We start from the raw sequence: 16,789 nt of genomic DNA, 5'->3' as shown, positions 1-16,789 counted from the left end.
TGTAATTTTGTCCCATTCTTCCTGCAAACAAGTTTTAAGGTGGGCAACAGTACGGGGTCTTCGTCTTCACACATTCTCTATTGGAGACAGGTCGGGACTGCAGGCAGGCCAGTCAAGTACCCGAACCCTCTTCCTCCGCAGCCAGGACTTTGTAATGTGTGCAGAATGTGGTTTTGCATTGTCTTGTTGAAATATGCATGGACGTCCCTGGAAAAGATGTCTTCTTGAAGGCAGCATATTATGCTCCAAAATCTTTATGTACTTTTCAGCATTAATGGTGCCTTCACAGAAGTGCAAGTTACCTTTGCCAAGGGCACTGACACAACCCCATACCATGACAGACCCTGGCTTTTGGACTTGTTGCTGGTAACAGTCTGGATGATCCTTTCCTTCTTTGGTCCGGAGCACACGGCGTCCATTCCACCCAAAAAATACCTGAAATACTGATTCATTTGACCACAGTACACGTTTCCACTGTGTGATGGTCCATCCCAGATGCCTCCGAGGCCAGAGAAGTCGACGGCGCTTCTGGACACTGTTAACATAGGGCTTCCTTTTGGCACAGTACAGTTTTAACTGGCATTTGTGGATGTAACTACGTATTGTGGTACTTGACAAAGGTTTGCCAAAATAGTCCTGAGCCCATGTCGTGATATCGCTTATAGATGAATGACGATTCTTGATGCAGTGCCGCCTGAGGGATCGGAGATCACGGTTGTTCAGCTTAGGCTTGCGCCCTTGTCCTTTACGCACTGAAATTCCTCCAGATTCCTTGAATCTTTTAATTATGTTATGCACTTTTGAATGTGAAATATCCAAATCTCTTCCTATCTTTCTTTGAGGAACATTGTTTTTAAACATTTCAATAATTTTCTCACGTATTTGTTGGCAAACTGGCGATCCTCGGCCCATCTTTGCTCCTAAAGGATTAGACCTTTCTTGGATGCTACTTTTGTACCAATTCATAATTACAATCACCTGTTGACATCACCTGTTTCAAATCACATCATTATTTAACTATTTTACCTCATTTCTAGCCCTAAATTGCTCCTGTCCCAACTTTTTTTGAAATGTGTTGCAGGTCTGAATGACAGGAAAGGATGCATATTTACAAATGACATGAAGTTGACCAGACAAAACATGAAATATTTTGTGTTCATATTGTCTGCAATGAAATACAAGTCAAAGTAAATTTAGAAATCACTTCTTCTTTTTTTATTTGCGTTTTCCATACTGTCCCAACTTTTTCTGATTTGGGGTTGTAGAATACTGTCTAACACTTGATGGCTGCTCTGTCCAGTCCTCGTGGTCAGTGAGGAACCTGGGTGTGCTCTTTGATACCAATCTCTCATTTGAAAGCCATGTTTCTAGCATCTGTAAAACTGCATTCTACCATCTTAAAAATAAATCTATATTACGGCACATGCTCTCAATGCAAAATGCTGAACAGTTAGTTCATGCGTTCATGAGCTGTAGATTATTGTAATGCTCTACTGGGTGGTTGCCCTGCTTGCTTAATAAACAAACTCCAGCTGGTCCAAAACACAGCAGCTCGAGTTCTACACTTCTCTAGAGTCCAGTGGTGGCGCGATTTACCCCCTGAATCCCACGCTTTGCATTGCACTTGGTGATGTAAGGCTTGGATGAGCTACTCGGCCATGGAAACCCATTCCATGAAGCTCTACACACTGTTCTTGAGCTCATCTGAAGGCCACAGAAGTTTGGAGGTCTGGAGCTCTTGACTCTGCAGAAAGTTGGCGACTTCTGTGACCCTCAGCATGCGCTGACCCCGCTCTGTGATTTAACTTCGTGGCTGAGTTGCTGTTGTTCCAAATCGCTTCCACTTTGTTATAATCCCACTAACAGTTGAGCGTGGAATATTTAGTAGTGAGGAAATGTCCCGAATGGACTTATTGCACAGGTGTCCACCGATCACGGCCCCACGCTTGAGTTCTCTGAGCTCCTGAGAGCGGCCCATTCTCTCTCTAATGTGTGTAGAAGCGAACACACACACACACATGCTCCTGAGAGCGGCCCATTCTCTCACTAATGTGTGTAGAAGCGTCTGCAGGCCTAGATCTGGAGTTATACACCTGTGGCCATGAAGGGGTTGAACACCTGAACTCAGTGAATTGGAGGGGCGGCACAATACTTTTGGCAATATAGTGTATATTTGATTTAAATTAACAAGTTCACTCGTCATGGAGATCATTAAAGAAGGGGAGAGACCGAGGCTGAGGCCCTGACAGAATCTGCTCTTTGAGTGTTTAGGGTCTTTTGTTCCTGTGGCCAGTGCGGCTGTAATCTGACCACTGCACAAGTCACCACCTCGAGTAACTCCTCATGCGCTTCATCATCACAGGAGGAGCGCTCACAGCTCCATCTCAGCAGAAGCAAGAGGCGGCGGTCTGAAGAAAGGCCAGGGTGTGAGGACCTGAAGCACTCAAAGCAGAACTCATGAGAGTCTTAATCAATGGGGAGGCATGCATCTCCTGATAGATTGTGACATGATGACTTCCCTTTTTTTCTTTTCTTTCAGAAAATACTGCACCCTAACAAATAGCTCAAACTCCTAACAAAGGGACAGAGCGAGAGGACACGCACGCACGCACACACACAAACACACACACACACACACACACACACACACACACACACACACACACACACACACACACACACACACACACACACACACACACACACACACACACACACACACACACACACACACACAATGCAGTTTCTGAAGAAAAAGAAACCTAAAGGTGCATCTGTTTCACATCTATTTATAGCCTCTCACGAGTGTGCATTCCAGTGACATCATCATCAGAGGTATTTAAAGTTTTGGATGTGTTTGTCACACATGCTTCACAACCGGTCGAACAATAACCTTCTCATTAGTGAATGAAACCCAACATGGAGAGAAGCTTTTGATAGGGAACAGACTCGTAACACGTGTAGGGGTGTAACTCTGACTGTTCATTCTGTCGCTCTGTTGTCCTCTCCACTGATAGCTGGTGTGCGGTTATATCCATAAGGAATTATATCCATTCTGGTGGCTTAATATTTTACAGTTCATATCCACATATATCATTAAGATAATGCCACAATAATACACCAACAAACTGAAGCTACAAAACATTGCCTAACTGTAAAGTGTATACAAAGTCCCTTTAAGACAAGTCATTTCACTCGACGGCCATCTTTGAAACACCTCTCAAATTATTATTATTATTATTTATGAACTAATATTAACAAAGATCAAAGATTAGTAATACTGTAACAAATGTATTACTCATTTTTAATACATTAACAAATGTTAGAAAATGAGAAAAAAATATTTTTCGTTTAATTTTTAAGCACATAAATTTGATGTCGATACTTCAAATGTCGCGAAAAAATAGTTTGTCAAGAAAAAGTGCTTTAATGCAAATAAATGTGTTTAGAATGGGTTTATTAAAGCGTCTGCGTTTGTGATGTTGCTTCCATTAAAACACTGTTCCTCTGTAATATTCAAAGGTGCATACAATCTATTATATTCATAATAATTATTTTCGTAATTTTATCTAATATGTTTTTTTCTTGATTGCACATCTTAATTTGATGTTCCTTTATTTGATAAGAAGTTTAAATGTATTTGTTAAATTGCATTCTGTAGCCAACACTAAAAATATGTTGTATTAAATAGAGTGTTTGTGCTGACTTAAAATTGTAAGTTTAGTCAACTCAAAATGTGAAGTTGTGTTAAGCATCAACTTGGATATTTGAGTTATCTATCTATAAGTTAAATCTAGGAAAGTTATTATGACACTAATTTTTAAGCTGCGATCGTGAATTGCAACATGTTTTTAAAGTGTATAACAGGCAGTTGTTGCTCCCATTTAAAAAATAATACAATATATATTTTTTTATCTAATAAAAGTTAATCTGAAAATTAATACAACTGCACTGAATATTTTGATAATCAAGTTTAAATTTATAACGAAGTAAATACAAAAAAAACATGACACTTGTTAATTAAAAATAATTTTATGTATACAATTTAATAACATATAATTAATAAAGTTTTGTTTCAAAATATACTCTGCATCTAGTCAAAAATAAAAACGGGGCGTCAGGAGTTTCCAATGCTGACAAAAAGAACATGTTACTTCTGTATAAAATTAATGTCATAAAATCACGATTTAATTGTCAGAAGCTACATGAGAAATGAAAATCACAAACATGACACTTGTTGATAAAATAATTGTATAAATACTGAAAATGATATATGTAATCTAATCTTATCTCAAACAAATTAGGAAAATAAAGTGGGTTGAATTCAAAGAGCTTTAAACTAAAGAATAAGTCAAATATAGGCGTAAACAAATCAAATGTTTAGGTCACTGCAAAAAATAAGCAGAGATTTGATGTTTCTGAACTCTAAAACTGGCCTGACTGCACGATCAAGGTTTATGTTAGAGTGAGCCGTGAACTGTTTCAGAACCGGTTCAAAGTGGACATCAGGATCAGTTTCATTTCTGGAGAAGTGTCCACCCAGAGAGCTTTAGCTCACACTCACACACACAAGGGCTCATTCCGACAGAAGATGGGTCTGTGTAAGTACCTTATCATATCACTGCAGAATCTCAATGTTGCTTTATCAGCATTACAGGAATCTGACCCTTATTTTCTCTTCTATATTAGTGACATTCGTCCTCGCTGGAGCTGGAGCAGGTAAAATATAACAAACTAACTATCATTTAATCTTCTAGAATTAAACATGCAGAAAAAGTCAAAGTCAGAGAGAATTTGAGAGACTGCTTTCTGGCTTCTCATAAAGTGTTATTTCAGATTAGTGGAAAGAGAAAACATCTAAAATACACTTTTAAGTGTATAGCACTTTATCTGTTTGTGTCTGTAGATTTACATTACTACATCTCTTTATCACTTTAATACAACATACTTTACAGTTTTATTCATATCTATATTCTCAAGGGTTTCACTGAGGGGTTTGTTCATATATAATTTGCCTGACTTTATACATTTTGAAAATTGTTCTGACTGTTGACAGTATTTTCTGGAGTGATAAAAAGAGAACTCCAAAATCCCTTTGTATTGACAGATGTTTTTTCTAGATATTATGTAAATTAGTAAATATTTAATTAGATAACAGCTCATTTGCATATTTGGACATAACATTTCAGAAAACTTGTAATACACATTGTTTTGTCATTCTTAATGTAATCTATCTGGGTGTGGTGGAATGCATGAGTTAACGCTAGTGTCCCCTGAGTGTGTTCACCTGTAAAGTGATGTTGATCGGTGAGTTTGTGTGTCAGCCGGTGCAGTCGCTGCGGCTCCTTTAGTTCTGACGGCGGTGGGCTTCACCGGTGCCGGGATCGTCGCCAGTTCTTACGCCGCCTCGATGATGAGCGCCGCCGCGGTGGCCAACGGAGGAGGCGTCGCTGCCGGGTCGATGGTTGCAGTCCTTCAAGCCGCTGGTAATGCAGATGTCAGGATTGTGGAAGAAGACGTAGATGTCAATAGAAAGAAATGTGCATTTGACATTTCATTTTCATAATCATGTGTGTTTTGTCTTTAGGTGCGGCTGGGATCCCAGTTGTGGCTCAGGCGGCTGTGGGCACCGCAGGGGCCACTGTGGGGACAGTCCTGGCCATCCTTATCTGAGTCTCAGAAATAATCTGCTCAATATACAAATAAAACATTATTGCACAGTCTGCCTCTTTTGTAATGACTTTAGTCAGCGTCTCTTTACATCTCTAGAGAGGGAGAGAGTGTGTGTTGGCTTAGAAAGAGAAGGAATAAGGTGAAAAATCTACAGAAATACAGACAAGTGTTGTAATCATACACCAATGTTAACATTTTTTGAAAATATATTTTAAACATATTTTACCATGTTCAAACACACACTCTGCCACTGCACAAATGGTTCAGGAACAAAGAGTTGAGGGTTTTTCTATCGGGTGGTTTTAATGTTGTGGCTGATCAGTGTGTTTTAGGATGTAACTCTTCTAACACATTTTAAATGGTGGACACAAAATCTAGTCTTGATCTCTTGTAGGCTATTCCATCCACATTTGCATTTAGCATATGCAGGCTACTGTAAGACTGGAAATGTATTTTCAAGTAAAAATTATATTTTTAATATAAAAATTATATTTCAAAATATTTAATTGAGCTTCAAATGGTATAATATATATGTAACGTACACTATATTGCCAAAAGCTTTTACACGCACATGAGCTTTAATGCCATCCCATTCATTAATCCGTAGGGTTTAATATGGAGTCGCACACCCTTTGCAGCTCCTACAGCTTCAGCTCTTCTGGGAAGGCTTTCCTCAAGGTTTAGGAGTGTGTTTATTAGGGATGGGCGATATCTGATCATTTGTGATATACCGGTAAATATTCTCCCCATGATAAGAATTAGTCTTCCCGTGATAATAACGGTAAAGCCGGTGATGACGCGACCCATCTGCAGCTCACTAAACTCTATTGGAGTTAGGCAACACGTATCAGGACCCACTCATCGCCATAATCATACTTTAGAACTAATATTGTCACATGGAATAAATGTTGATACCGTTGAAATTCTGCAGAGCGATGACATCTCAGATCATTACCTAGTATCATGTATACTTAAAAAAGACTGCAAAGCCGTCCCCTCGCTTCAAATATGGCAGGACAATCACTGCCGCCACTAAAGATTGCTTTGTAAATAATCTTCCTCATCAGTTTCATCTCCTCAGCATCCCAGAGAGCTTAGAAGAACTCGAAGAAACTTAGAAGAAAATTACTTAATGTAAGAACTCGATATTGCAACAGAAACTATTGACTCTCTCTTTTTCAGCACTTTAGACACAGTTGCTTGCCTGTGCTTCAAGAAGATTAAAGAAAATAGTCCAACACCATGGTACAATGAGCACACTCTTCTTACACACACACACACACACACACACACACACACACACACACACACACACACACACACACACACACACACACACACACACACACACACACACACACACACACACACACACACATGTTGGGTTTTCATGTTTTATGGGGACTTTCCATAGGCGTAATGGTTTTTATACTGTACATACCGTATATTCTATCCCCCTACACTGCCCCTGCCCCTAAACCTAACCCTCACAGGAGACATTCTGCAATTTTACATTTTCAAAAAACATCACTTAGTCTGATTTATAAGATGTTTTCCTCATGGGGACCTAAAAATGTCCCCACAAGGATGAGGATTTCGGATATTGCTATCTTTGTGGGGACATTTTGTCCCCATAACGTGATGATTACCAGTCCACACATACACACACACACACACACACACACACACACACACACACACACACACACACACACACACACATTCGGGCCCTTAAAACAGCAGCCAGAAAAATGGAGCGCAGCTGGAAGAAAACAAAACTAGAGGTCTTTCGTAATTCGTGGAAAGAGAGCATGATCGCATACAGAAAGGCCGTAAAAACTGCTAGATCTGCTTATTTCTCGACTCTCTTGGAAGAAAACAAACACAACCCAAGGTATTTATTTGATTTAGTGGCTAAATTAACCAAAAATAAAGCTTCAACTTCTGATGTTTGAAAAACGGCACAGCAGTAATGATTTTATGCACTTCTTTACATGTAAGATTGATTATATTAGGAAGAAAATATTAACCATGCAGCCGTCTACTACAGTATCACATCAGAGAGAGCATTGTAGTGTCACTGAGGAAAAATTACACTCATTCACTGCTATAGGAGAAGACACACACACACACACACACACACACACACACACACACACACACACACACACACACACACACACACACACACACACACACATTCACTGCTATAGGAGAAGAAGAATTGGCTAAACTCATTAAATCATCAAAATCAACAACATGTATGCTTGACCCTGTACCGACTAGGCTATTAAAAGAGATGCTACCAGAGGTCATATATCCTCTTCTTAATATCATTAATTCATCTTTGTCATTAGGATATGTACCGAAAACCTTTAAGTTGGCTATTATTAAACCACTTATTAAAAAAACGCAACTTGATCCTACATAATTAGTCAATTACAGGCCAATCTTAAATCTACCCTTTCTGTCAAAAATACTAGAAAAGGCAGTGTTTTCACAACTATGCTCCTGTTTAGAAATAAATGGTATCTGTGAGGATTTCCAGTCAGGATTTAGACCGTATCATAGCACTGAGACTGCTCTTATCAGAGTTACACATGATTTACTCTTATCATCTGATCGTGGCTGTATCTCTCTATTAGTGTTACTAGATCTTAGCGCTGCATTCGATACTATCACACACAATCCACACGCACACAATGCAGTTTCTGAAGAAAAAGAAACCTAAAGTTGCAAAGGTGCACAACATTCTTTTGAATAGACTCGAAAATTATGTAGGTATTAGTGGAATTGCATTGACATGGTTTAAAACACACCTACTGTATGTGACTGTTATCAGTTTGTAGCAGTAAATGAAGAGATGTCCCACCGATCACAAGTTCAGTATGGAGTACCACAAGGCTCAGTGCTAGGGCCGCTACTCTTCACCCTGTACATGCTACCACTGGGAGATATCATTAGGAAGCATGGCGTTAGTTTTCATTGTTATGCTGACGATACTCAGCTCTATATTTCTTCATGCCCTGACCAAATTTACCAATTCATAAGTTTAACGGAATGCAGACCTGATATAATAAATTGGATGACTAGTAATTTCCTGCAACTCAATTCAGAAAAAAATGATTTTTTAATTATTGGACAAAAAAGCTCCACAAGTAGTAGCCTAGAATACTGTCTAACACTTGATGGCTGCTCTGTCCAGTCCTCATGGTCAGTGAGGAACCTGGGTGTGCTCTTTGATACCAATCTTTCGATTGAAAGCCACGTTTCTAGCATTTGTAAAACTGCATTCTACCATCTTAAAAATATATCTAAATTACGGCACATGCTCTCAATGCAAAATGCTGAACAGTTCATGCGTTCATGAGCTGTAGATTATTGTAATGCTCTACTGGGTGGTTGCCCTGCTCGCCTAATAAACAAACTCCAGCTGGTCCATAACGCAGTAGCTCGAGTTCTACACTGCTCTAGAGTCCAGTGGCGGCGCGCTTTACTCCACTGCATCCCACGCTTTGCATTGCACTTGATGATGCTTTTTTAATTTAGTTAGGCCAAATACACTTTTCCTAAAAGGAATAATGCAATCTCCCCTCGCTGCACGTCTGGTTCTGCTATAATCAGCCGTTCCAATATTGACAAACTTTTAATTATTGGACAAAAAAGCTCCACAAGTAGTAGCCTAGAATACTGTCTAACACTTGATGGCTGCTCTGTCCAGTCCTCGTGGTCAGTGAGGAACCTGGGTGTGCTCTTTGATACCAATCTTTCGTCTGAAAGCCACGTTTCTAGCATCTGTAAAACTGCATTCTACCATCTTAAAAATATATCTAAATTACGGCACATGCTCTCAATGCAAAATGCTGAACAGTTAGTTCATGCTTTCATGAGCTGTAGATTATTGTAATGCTCTACTGGGTGGTTGCCCTGCTCGCCTAATAAACAAACTCCAGCTGGTCCATAACGCAGCGGTCGAACAATAACCTTCTCATTAGTGAATGAAACCCAGCATGGAGAGAAGCTTTTGATAGGGAACAGACTCGTAACACGTGTAGGGGTGTAACTCTGACTGTTCATTCTGTCGCTCTGTTGTCCTCTCCACTGATAGCTGGTGTGCGGTTATATCCATAAGGAATTATATCCATTCTGGTGGCTTAATATTTTACAGTTCATATCACATACTCTATATTTTTAAGATAATGCCACAAAAATACACCAACCAACTGAAGCTACAAAAAATTGCCTTACTGGAAAGTGTACACAAAGTCCCTTTAAGACAAGTCATTTCACTCGACGGCCATCTTTGAAACGCCTCTCAGGCAGGCAAGTGCACCTCTTATCTCTTTGAATGGGGAAACATCAAATTCTTCATATCTGTTTGCCAAGCTCACAATAACATTTTATGTTTGAAATCACCAATGAAATCTGACAACAACTGTCTCATACAATTAGTTTCTAAACGCTCAAATCGTGATAAAAATAGAAAAATAGCATTTTTCAGCCTGCACAAAGCTAATGCGCATGCACGTGTCTCAGAATACTGCCTGTTTCTATAGCAACCGGAGCGATGACTTTACTAATCAACGATTGGCTCTTTCATTTAGAAGGTGGGACTTATTCGCCATATTGGGCGTTGCACTTTCTCCCATTCATAAATAACTGGAGTGCACCGTCTTCATTATATAAAGTCTTTGCCAATAACCAGGCAGTAAAATAGAAAGAAACGTTGCTTTTAAGGTCCTCAACAATTGCTAACTAACATGTAGTGCACAGGGGCCAAACAGCTGCTGCTTTCACAGACATATTTAACCTCTCTGGCCCTGTTTACTGTGGTATTAAGAAGAGTTTTGGTCGATCAGATCACAAGTGGACGGCGTTAAATACTGGTGTAAACGGGCCTAAAACACTTTGAACTTGTCCAGTTTCGATCACTTCCAGAGGTAGTGGAAAACATTCGAGACACCCTGTGATCATTTTCCTAATGTAAAGTGTGTCAGATGTGCTAGTTGAAGGAATTTAACCAACACAAGAGAACTAGACATCACTCTACAAAGTTTAGTTTAATTTTTAAGTACATAAATTTGATGTCGATACTTCAAATGTCGCAAAAAAATAGTTTGTCAAGAAAAAGTGCTTTAACGCAAATAAATGTGTTAGAATGGGTTTATTAAAGCGTCTGCGTTTGTGATGTTGCTTCCATTAAAACACTGTTTCTCTGTAATATTCAAAGGTGCATATAATCTATTATATTCATAATAATTATTTTCGTAATTTTTTCTAATGTTTTTTTCTTGATTGCACATTTTACAGTTTTTTCCAATTGCTAACTCACAATTTTTCAAACTAGTCTGGTTTTATCAAATACTTAACACAATTCACAAAACCATACACCCAAACTGCAAAATACCTCATATATCCTGCAAAATGAAGCACTGCAACCGAAACTACACATAGCATTATCAAAATCAAACTTTTGCACGAAATGGCACACACTTCATTCATATTACCAGATTTTTGTCTAACCAACTGCACACTGTTGGGCATAAAGAAAAGCACCCTCATCTTTAGTATGCTTTGCCATAATACTAAAATGATCAAATTGTTCACATGCATATTTGCAGATACACACACATGCTGTTGAAACATTTTATTTTTCACTACGGTAAACAAGTCAGTGCAACAGATGCACAACAGATATATTTGCATGGGACTGAACAAAAAAAAAAAAAATTCAGAAAAAAATATATTACCGTAAAAAAAAAGAGGCAAGAAAATAATTAGGCAGCATCTTGCCGCACAGCTGGGTCTGGCCACAACGCCTCGTCAACATCACAGGCAATATCTTCCCTTGCCAGACATCGAGGGAAGAAACGCCTTGAGTGCCTTATCCATCCCTGAATTGCACCCACAGCAATCTCATCACACGCCTCTTCCATGCCCTATACAAGAGGCATGAGCACAAAGGGCTGCCGGTCGTATACCTTCCACCGCTATGCTGAAAATAACTCTTCTATGGGGTTCAGAAATGGTGAGTATGGTGGGAGGTATTGCACAAGAAATGTTGGGTGGTCAGCAAACCAGTTTTGGACTGGGGCTGCACGATGAAAGCTCACGTTGTCCCATACTACAACTGTTATTCGGTGTACAATCTGCCTAGATCCCACACACCTTCTACCTATTTTTAGTTTACAACCTCAGGCTAGGTAAAGCAGGTCGAATCCTTAACTAGATCATAAATATATATTTATACTCACTTTCTAGAAGAACAGACCCCCTCCGTTTCTGGTTCAGATCAACTCGTTTAGAAAGCAGAGACGTGGCAAACGGTTTCTTTTTATAAATCAATTATAAGTAGATTTATTTTTCCAATAACAAAAAGTTTTACATACAATCAAATAAAAGTTTACAAAAAGAAAAGTCTTAAGTAACAAAAGCGGCAGTTCACAAGTGTCACCAGCAGATGTCAGGCTCGGATCATCAAGCAATGGAGAAGCAGCATAACGCTCTCAGCTTCTGGTGTTCATACAGAGATCAATACCTTATATACCATTTCATTATCACACCTCTTCATCACATATTCAATTACATAGGCACAGTTCATCCAATCCTAGATTTTGAACGATTGTCAACTCCCTCAATTCCTTCAACATTTTAGTATATAATGCTCTGTATTCTTTCATTCTTCTTCTTCTGGCTTGGTTCCTTAATCTCCTCCTTCGTCTCGTCTGCAAGACATCATCCTGGGTAAAACCTGTTTCTTCATTCAATACTTGGTTACATTTATAAATGACCTTTATACATATGACTTAGTGTTTTTCTTCATCTTTTTAATAAAGCAGATTGCCTAAAACATATCTCAGCGTGTTCATTTCAATTATTCAATAAAATACTTTTACAAAGTCTTTGTCTCCATGTCTTTACTATAAAACCAAATAAAACATTTTTACAACAGTCTTTGCTTCCGTGTTTTTACTATAAAACCAAATAAAACATTTCTACAAAACCATGTGTCTGTATTCTTGCTATGAACCAAAGTAAAACATTTTTACAATATCATGTTGTCATGTTTTTCCATGCTTACAAAGTCATTTATGAAAGTTGTATAAGAAAAACCTCCTTTAGGCTCCTCGGCCTTATAAACAGCTTATACATAAAAGTTGTAAAATAAAAACTTCTTATAAAAGTTTCTTGGCCATATAAACAACTTCTTTATTTCACTTTGCTGCTTCTGTTCTACATGTGGCTCTTATAAAGTCCAGTATAAAGGTTCTCTATAAAACCTCCACTACATTTTCTATATATTTCCAACATCATAAAACCATGCATAACATATCTGTGTGGTTAACATAGGCCTCTTTACATTTGGCATCATCCTTGGTTACACATTGGGAGTAAGACCTCCTTACATCAGGCCTTATTCCTGTGTATATATTGGGAATAAAAGAATTAATGTCATCATTATTCTAACACAACGTACCGGTTTCTTTGATGGTCTGCATCATTCATACGCTCTGGTGGTGTGAGAATGTTGTGAAGTCTGTCCAGAAATGTGAGAATAGGGGCTGTGTTGTATGGTCCAAGGTTGGCACGACGGTGGAGGACACCATGCATACTAGAGATGGCAGCGCACATTGTGATGTTTCCACCACGTTGGCCAGGAACATCTATAATGGCTCTGTGGCCAATGACGTTTCTCCCCCTTCTTCTGGTCTTTGCTAGGTTGAACCCAGCCTAATCTATAAAGATGAACTCATGAGCATCCATTTCCAGTACTCCCTGAAAACAAAGAACAAAAATCAGTCAATATGGTGTTATCCAGTACACTGGGAAACAATGTTGCGTGTATTGTACTGCAGTCAATATTGTACTTACATCCACAAATGCTCGTCTGAGCTCTTTGTTTCCTTGAGAGTTTCTCTCAAAAGGCACCTTATAAAGTTGTTTCATTCTGATTTTGTTTCGTTTGAGAATGTGAGCCAATGTGGACAGACTGACTCGTTGAATGTGGTTGAATATAATGTTGTCTTAGATGATGTGGCTTTGAATTTCTTGTAATCGGATTTCATTATTTTCCAAAACCAAGTTTACAATGCCAGCTTTCTTTACCCCAGTGAACATTTGGCCCCTTCCTCCACCATGGTTTCGTCTCTCAGTCCTTTAGAAAAAATAAAAAATAGGGCTTGGACAATGCAGCCTAAAGATTTTTCCCCCACAGTAGAGTACATACAGGATGTCATACACTAAGTAAATAGGTGTCACCCAACTGATACACTATGACATGGGGTGTACTACATGTGTACTACATGACATGTTGGTTACATTACCGTTTCTCTAGTCTAAATGTCCGAATGACAGAGGCGACAGTAAAACGGTTCAAGTTTGGCTGCACTCTCTGTTCAGCCTCTCGCAGTGTCAGCCCATGGTTGATGACATGATCTACTAAGGTTGCTCTGATTTCATTTGAAAGTTGTTGTCTTCTTTGGCCATGAACTCCTCTAGCTGCTCTACCTCTACCTCTCACTCTTCCCCCCCTCTCATTCTCACCCTCCCTCTTCCTCTCCCTCTCTCTGCAACATCTTCCATTGTTGTTGTAAAAAAAAAAAAAAGGTGCTCACCTGTGGTCTTTTTATAGTGCTTACATCCTGATTGAAGTGTTAACAATTAACCATTAGGTGTTTGGCCAGTGGCTCATGTATTGGCCAATTAGCTCATGTAGTGTCATTTTGAATGTCAGTGTTTTGAAATGGCAAACATGTGACTTTATGTCAGATTGTTGTGTCTTATGCAAAGAACCGTGTTCAGTGCATTTAAAAAGTGCCATTTTGAATTGCAAAATGTGTGTAGCAGAAAATTTGTTTAAACTTTTGAAGACTTGAGAAGAGGTTTTGCTCTCTGTGTGTCAGTTTAAATAATTGTGCTGTCCATGTAATTTTAGTGTGTTAGCAATTGGAAAAAAAATGTAATTTGATGTTCCTTTATTTTATAAGAAGTTCAAATGTATTTGTTAAATGGCATTCTGTAGCCAACACTAAAACATGTTGTATTAATTTAAAGTGTTTGTGCTGACTTAAAATTGTAAGTTTAGTCAACTCAACATGTGAAGTTGTGTTAAGCATCAACTTGGATATTTGAGTTATCTATCTATAAGTTAAATCTAGGAAAGTTATTATGACACTAATTTTTAAGCTGTGATAGTGAATTGCAACAATTGTTTTTAAAGTGTATAAAAGGCAGTTGTTGCTCCCATTTAAAAAATAATACAATATATCATCTTTTTATCTAATAAAAGTTAATCTGAAAATTAATACAACTGCACTTTTTCTGAATATTTTGATAATTAAGTCTAAATTTATAACGAATTAAACATGACACTTGTTAATTAAAAATCATTTTATGTATACAATTTAATAACATAATTAACACATTTTTTTGTTTTAAATGGAAGAGGAAAATATAACGCCTTAAACTCTGCATCATCTAGTCAAAAATGAAAGTTCACTACAAAGAACCGGTTCAAAGTGGACATCAGGATCAGTTTCATTTCTGGAGAAGTGTCCACCCAGAGAGCTTTAGCTCACACTCACACACACAAGGGCTCATTCCGACAGAAGATGGGTCTGTGTAAGTACCTTATCATATCACTGCAGAATCTTAATGTTGCTTTATCAGCATTACAGGAATCTGACCCTTATTTTCTCTTCTATATTAGTAACATTCGTCCTCGCTGGTGCTGGAGCAGGTAAAATCTAACAAACTAACTATCATTTAATCATCTAGAATTAAAAATGCTGAAAAAGTCAAAGTCAAAGAGAATTTGAGAGACTGCTTTCTGGCTTCTCATAAAGTGTTATTTCAGATTAGTGGAAAGAGAAAACATCTAAAATACACTTTTAAGTGTATAGCACTTTATCTGTTTGTGTCTGTAGATTTACATTACTACATCTCTTTATCACTTTAATACAACATACTTTACAGTTTTATTCATATCTATATTCTCAAGGGTTTCACTGAGGGGTTTGTTCATATATAATTTGCCTGACTTTATACATTTTGAAAATATTTCTGACTGTTGACAGTATTTTCTGGAGTGATAAAAAGAGAATTCCAAAATCCCTTTGTATTGACAGATGTTTTTTCTAGATATTATGTAAATGAGTAAATATTTAATTAGATAACAGCTCATTTGCATATTTGGACATAACATTTCAGAAAACTTGTAATACACAATTGTTTTGTCATTCTTGATGTAATCTATCTGGGTGTGGTGGAATGCATGAGTTAACGCTAGTGTCCCCTGAGTGTGTTCACCTGTAAAGTGATGTTGATCGGTGAGTTTGTGTGTCAGCCGGTGCAGTCGCTGCGGCTCCTTTAGTTCTGACGGCGGCGGGCTTCACCGGTGCCGGGATCGCCGTCGGTTCTTACGCCGCCTCGATGATGAGCGCCGCCGCGGTGGCCAACGGAGGAGGCGTCGCTGCCGGGTCGATGGTTGCAGTCCTTCAAGCCGCTGGTAATGCAGATGTCAGGATTGTGGAAGAAGACGTAGATGTCAATAGAAAGAAATGTGCATTTGATATTTCATTTTCATAATCATGTGTGTTTTGTCTTTAGGTGCGGCTGGGATCCCAGTTGTGGCTCAGGCGGCTGTGGGCACCGCAGGGGCCACTGTGGGGACAGTCCTGGGCATCCTTATCTGAGTCTCAGAAATAATCTGCTCAATATACAAATAAAACATTATTGCACAGTCTGCCTCTTTTGTAATGACTTTAGTCAGCGTCTCTTTACATCTCTAGAGAGGGAGAGAGAGTGTGTGTGTGCTTAGAAAGAGAAGGAATAAGGTGAAAAATCTACAGAAATACAGACAAGTGTTGTAATCATACACCAATGTTAACATTTTTTGAAAATATATTTTAAACATATTTTACCATGTTCAAACACATACTCTGCCACTGCACAAATGGTTCAGGAACAAAGAGTTGAGGGTTTTTCAATCGGGTGGTTTTAATGTTGTGGCTGATCAGTGTGTTTTAGAATGTAACTCTTCTAACACATTTTAAATGGTGGACACAAAATCTAGTCTTGATCTCTTGTAGGCTATTCCATCCACATTTGCCTTTAG

At 38.5% G+C, this 16,789-nt stretch overlaps 1 protein-coding gene and 1 long non-coding RNA gene across 2 annotated transcripts; both read left to right on the top strand.

The window, feature by feature from the left end:
- Positions 1 to 2,721: 2,721 nt before the first annotated feature.
- Positions 2,722 to 5,723, top strand: LOC307141666 (uncharacterized protein). The gene is made up of 3 exons (XM_079842043.1): positions 2,722 to 4,719; positions 5,325 to 5,486; positions 5,588 to 5,723. Exons 1-3 carry the CDS (start codon positions 4,635 to 4,637, stop codon positions 5,671 to 5,673), a joined length of 333 nt encoding a protein of 110 aa, XP_079698169.1. The 5' UTR covers positions 2,722 to 4,634; the 3' UTR covers positions 5,674 to 5,723.
- A 9,659-nt stretch (positions 5,724 to 15,382) lies between these two features.
- Positions 15,383 to 16,413, top strand: LOC307141665. The gene is made up of 3 exons (XR_013818375.1): positions 15,383 to 15,412; positions 16,019 to 16,180; positions 16,282 to 16,413. It is a non-coding gene; the product is annotated as an uncharacterized lncRNA (long non-coding RNA).
- Positions 16,414 to 16,789: the final 376 nt, after the last annotated feature.

Source organism: Gobio gobio (assembly GCF_949357685.1).
Source record: "Gobio gobio genome assembly, chromosome: 18".
Classification (NCBI taxonomy): domain Eukaryota; kingdom Metazoa; phylum Chordata; class Actinopteri; order Cypriniformes; family Gobionidae; genus Gobio; species Gobio gobio.
The sequence above is the reverse complement of the archived record's forward strand: the minus strand, read 5'-3'. Positions and strand labels throughout refer to the sequence as shown.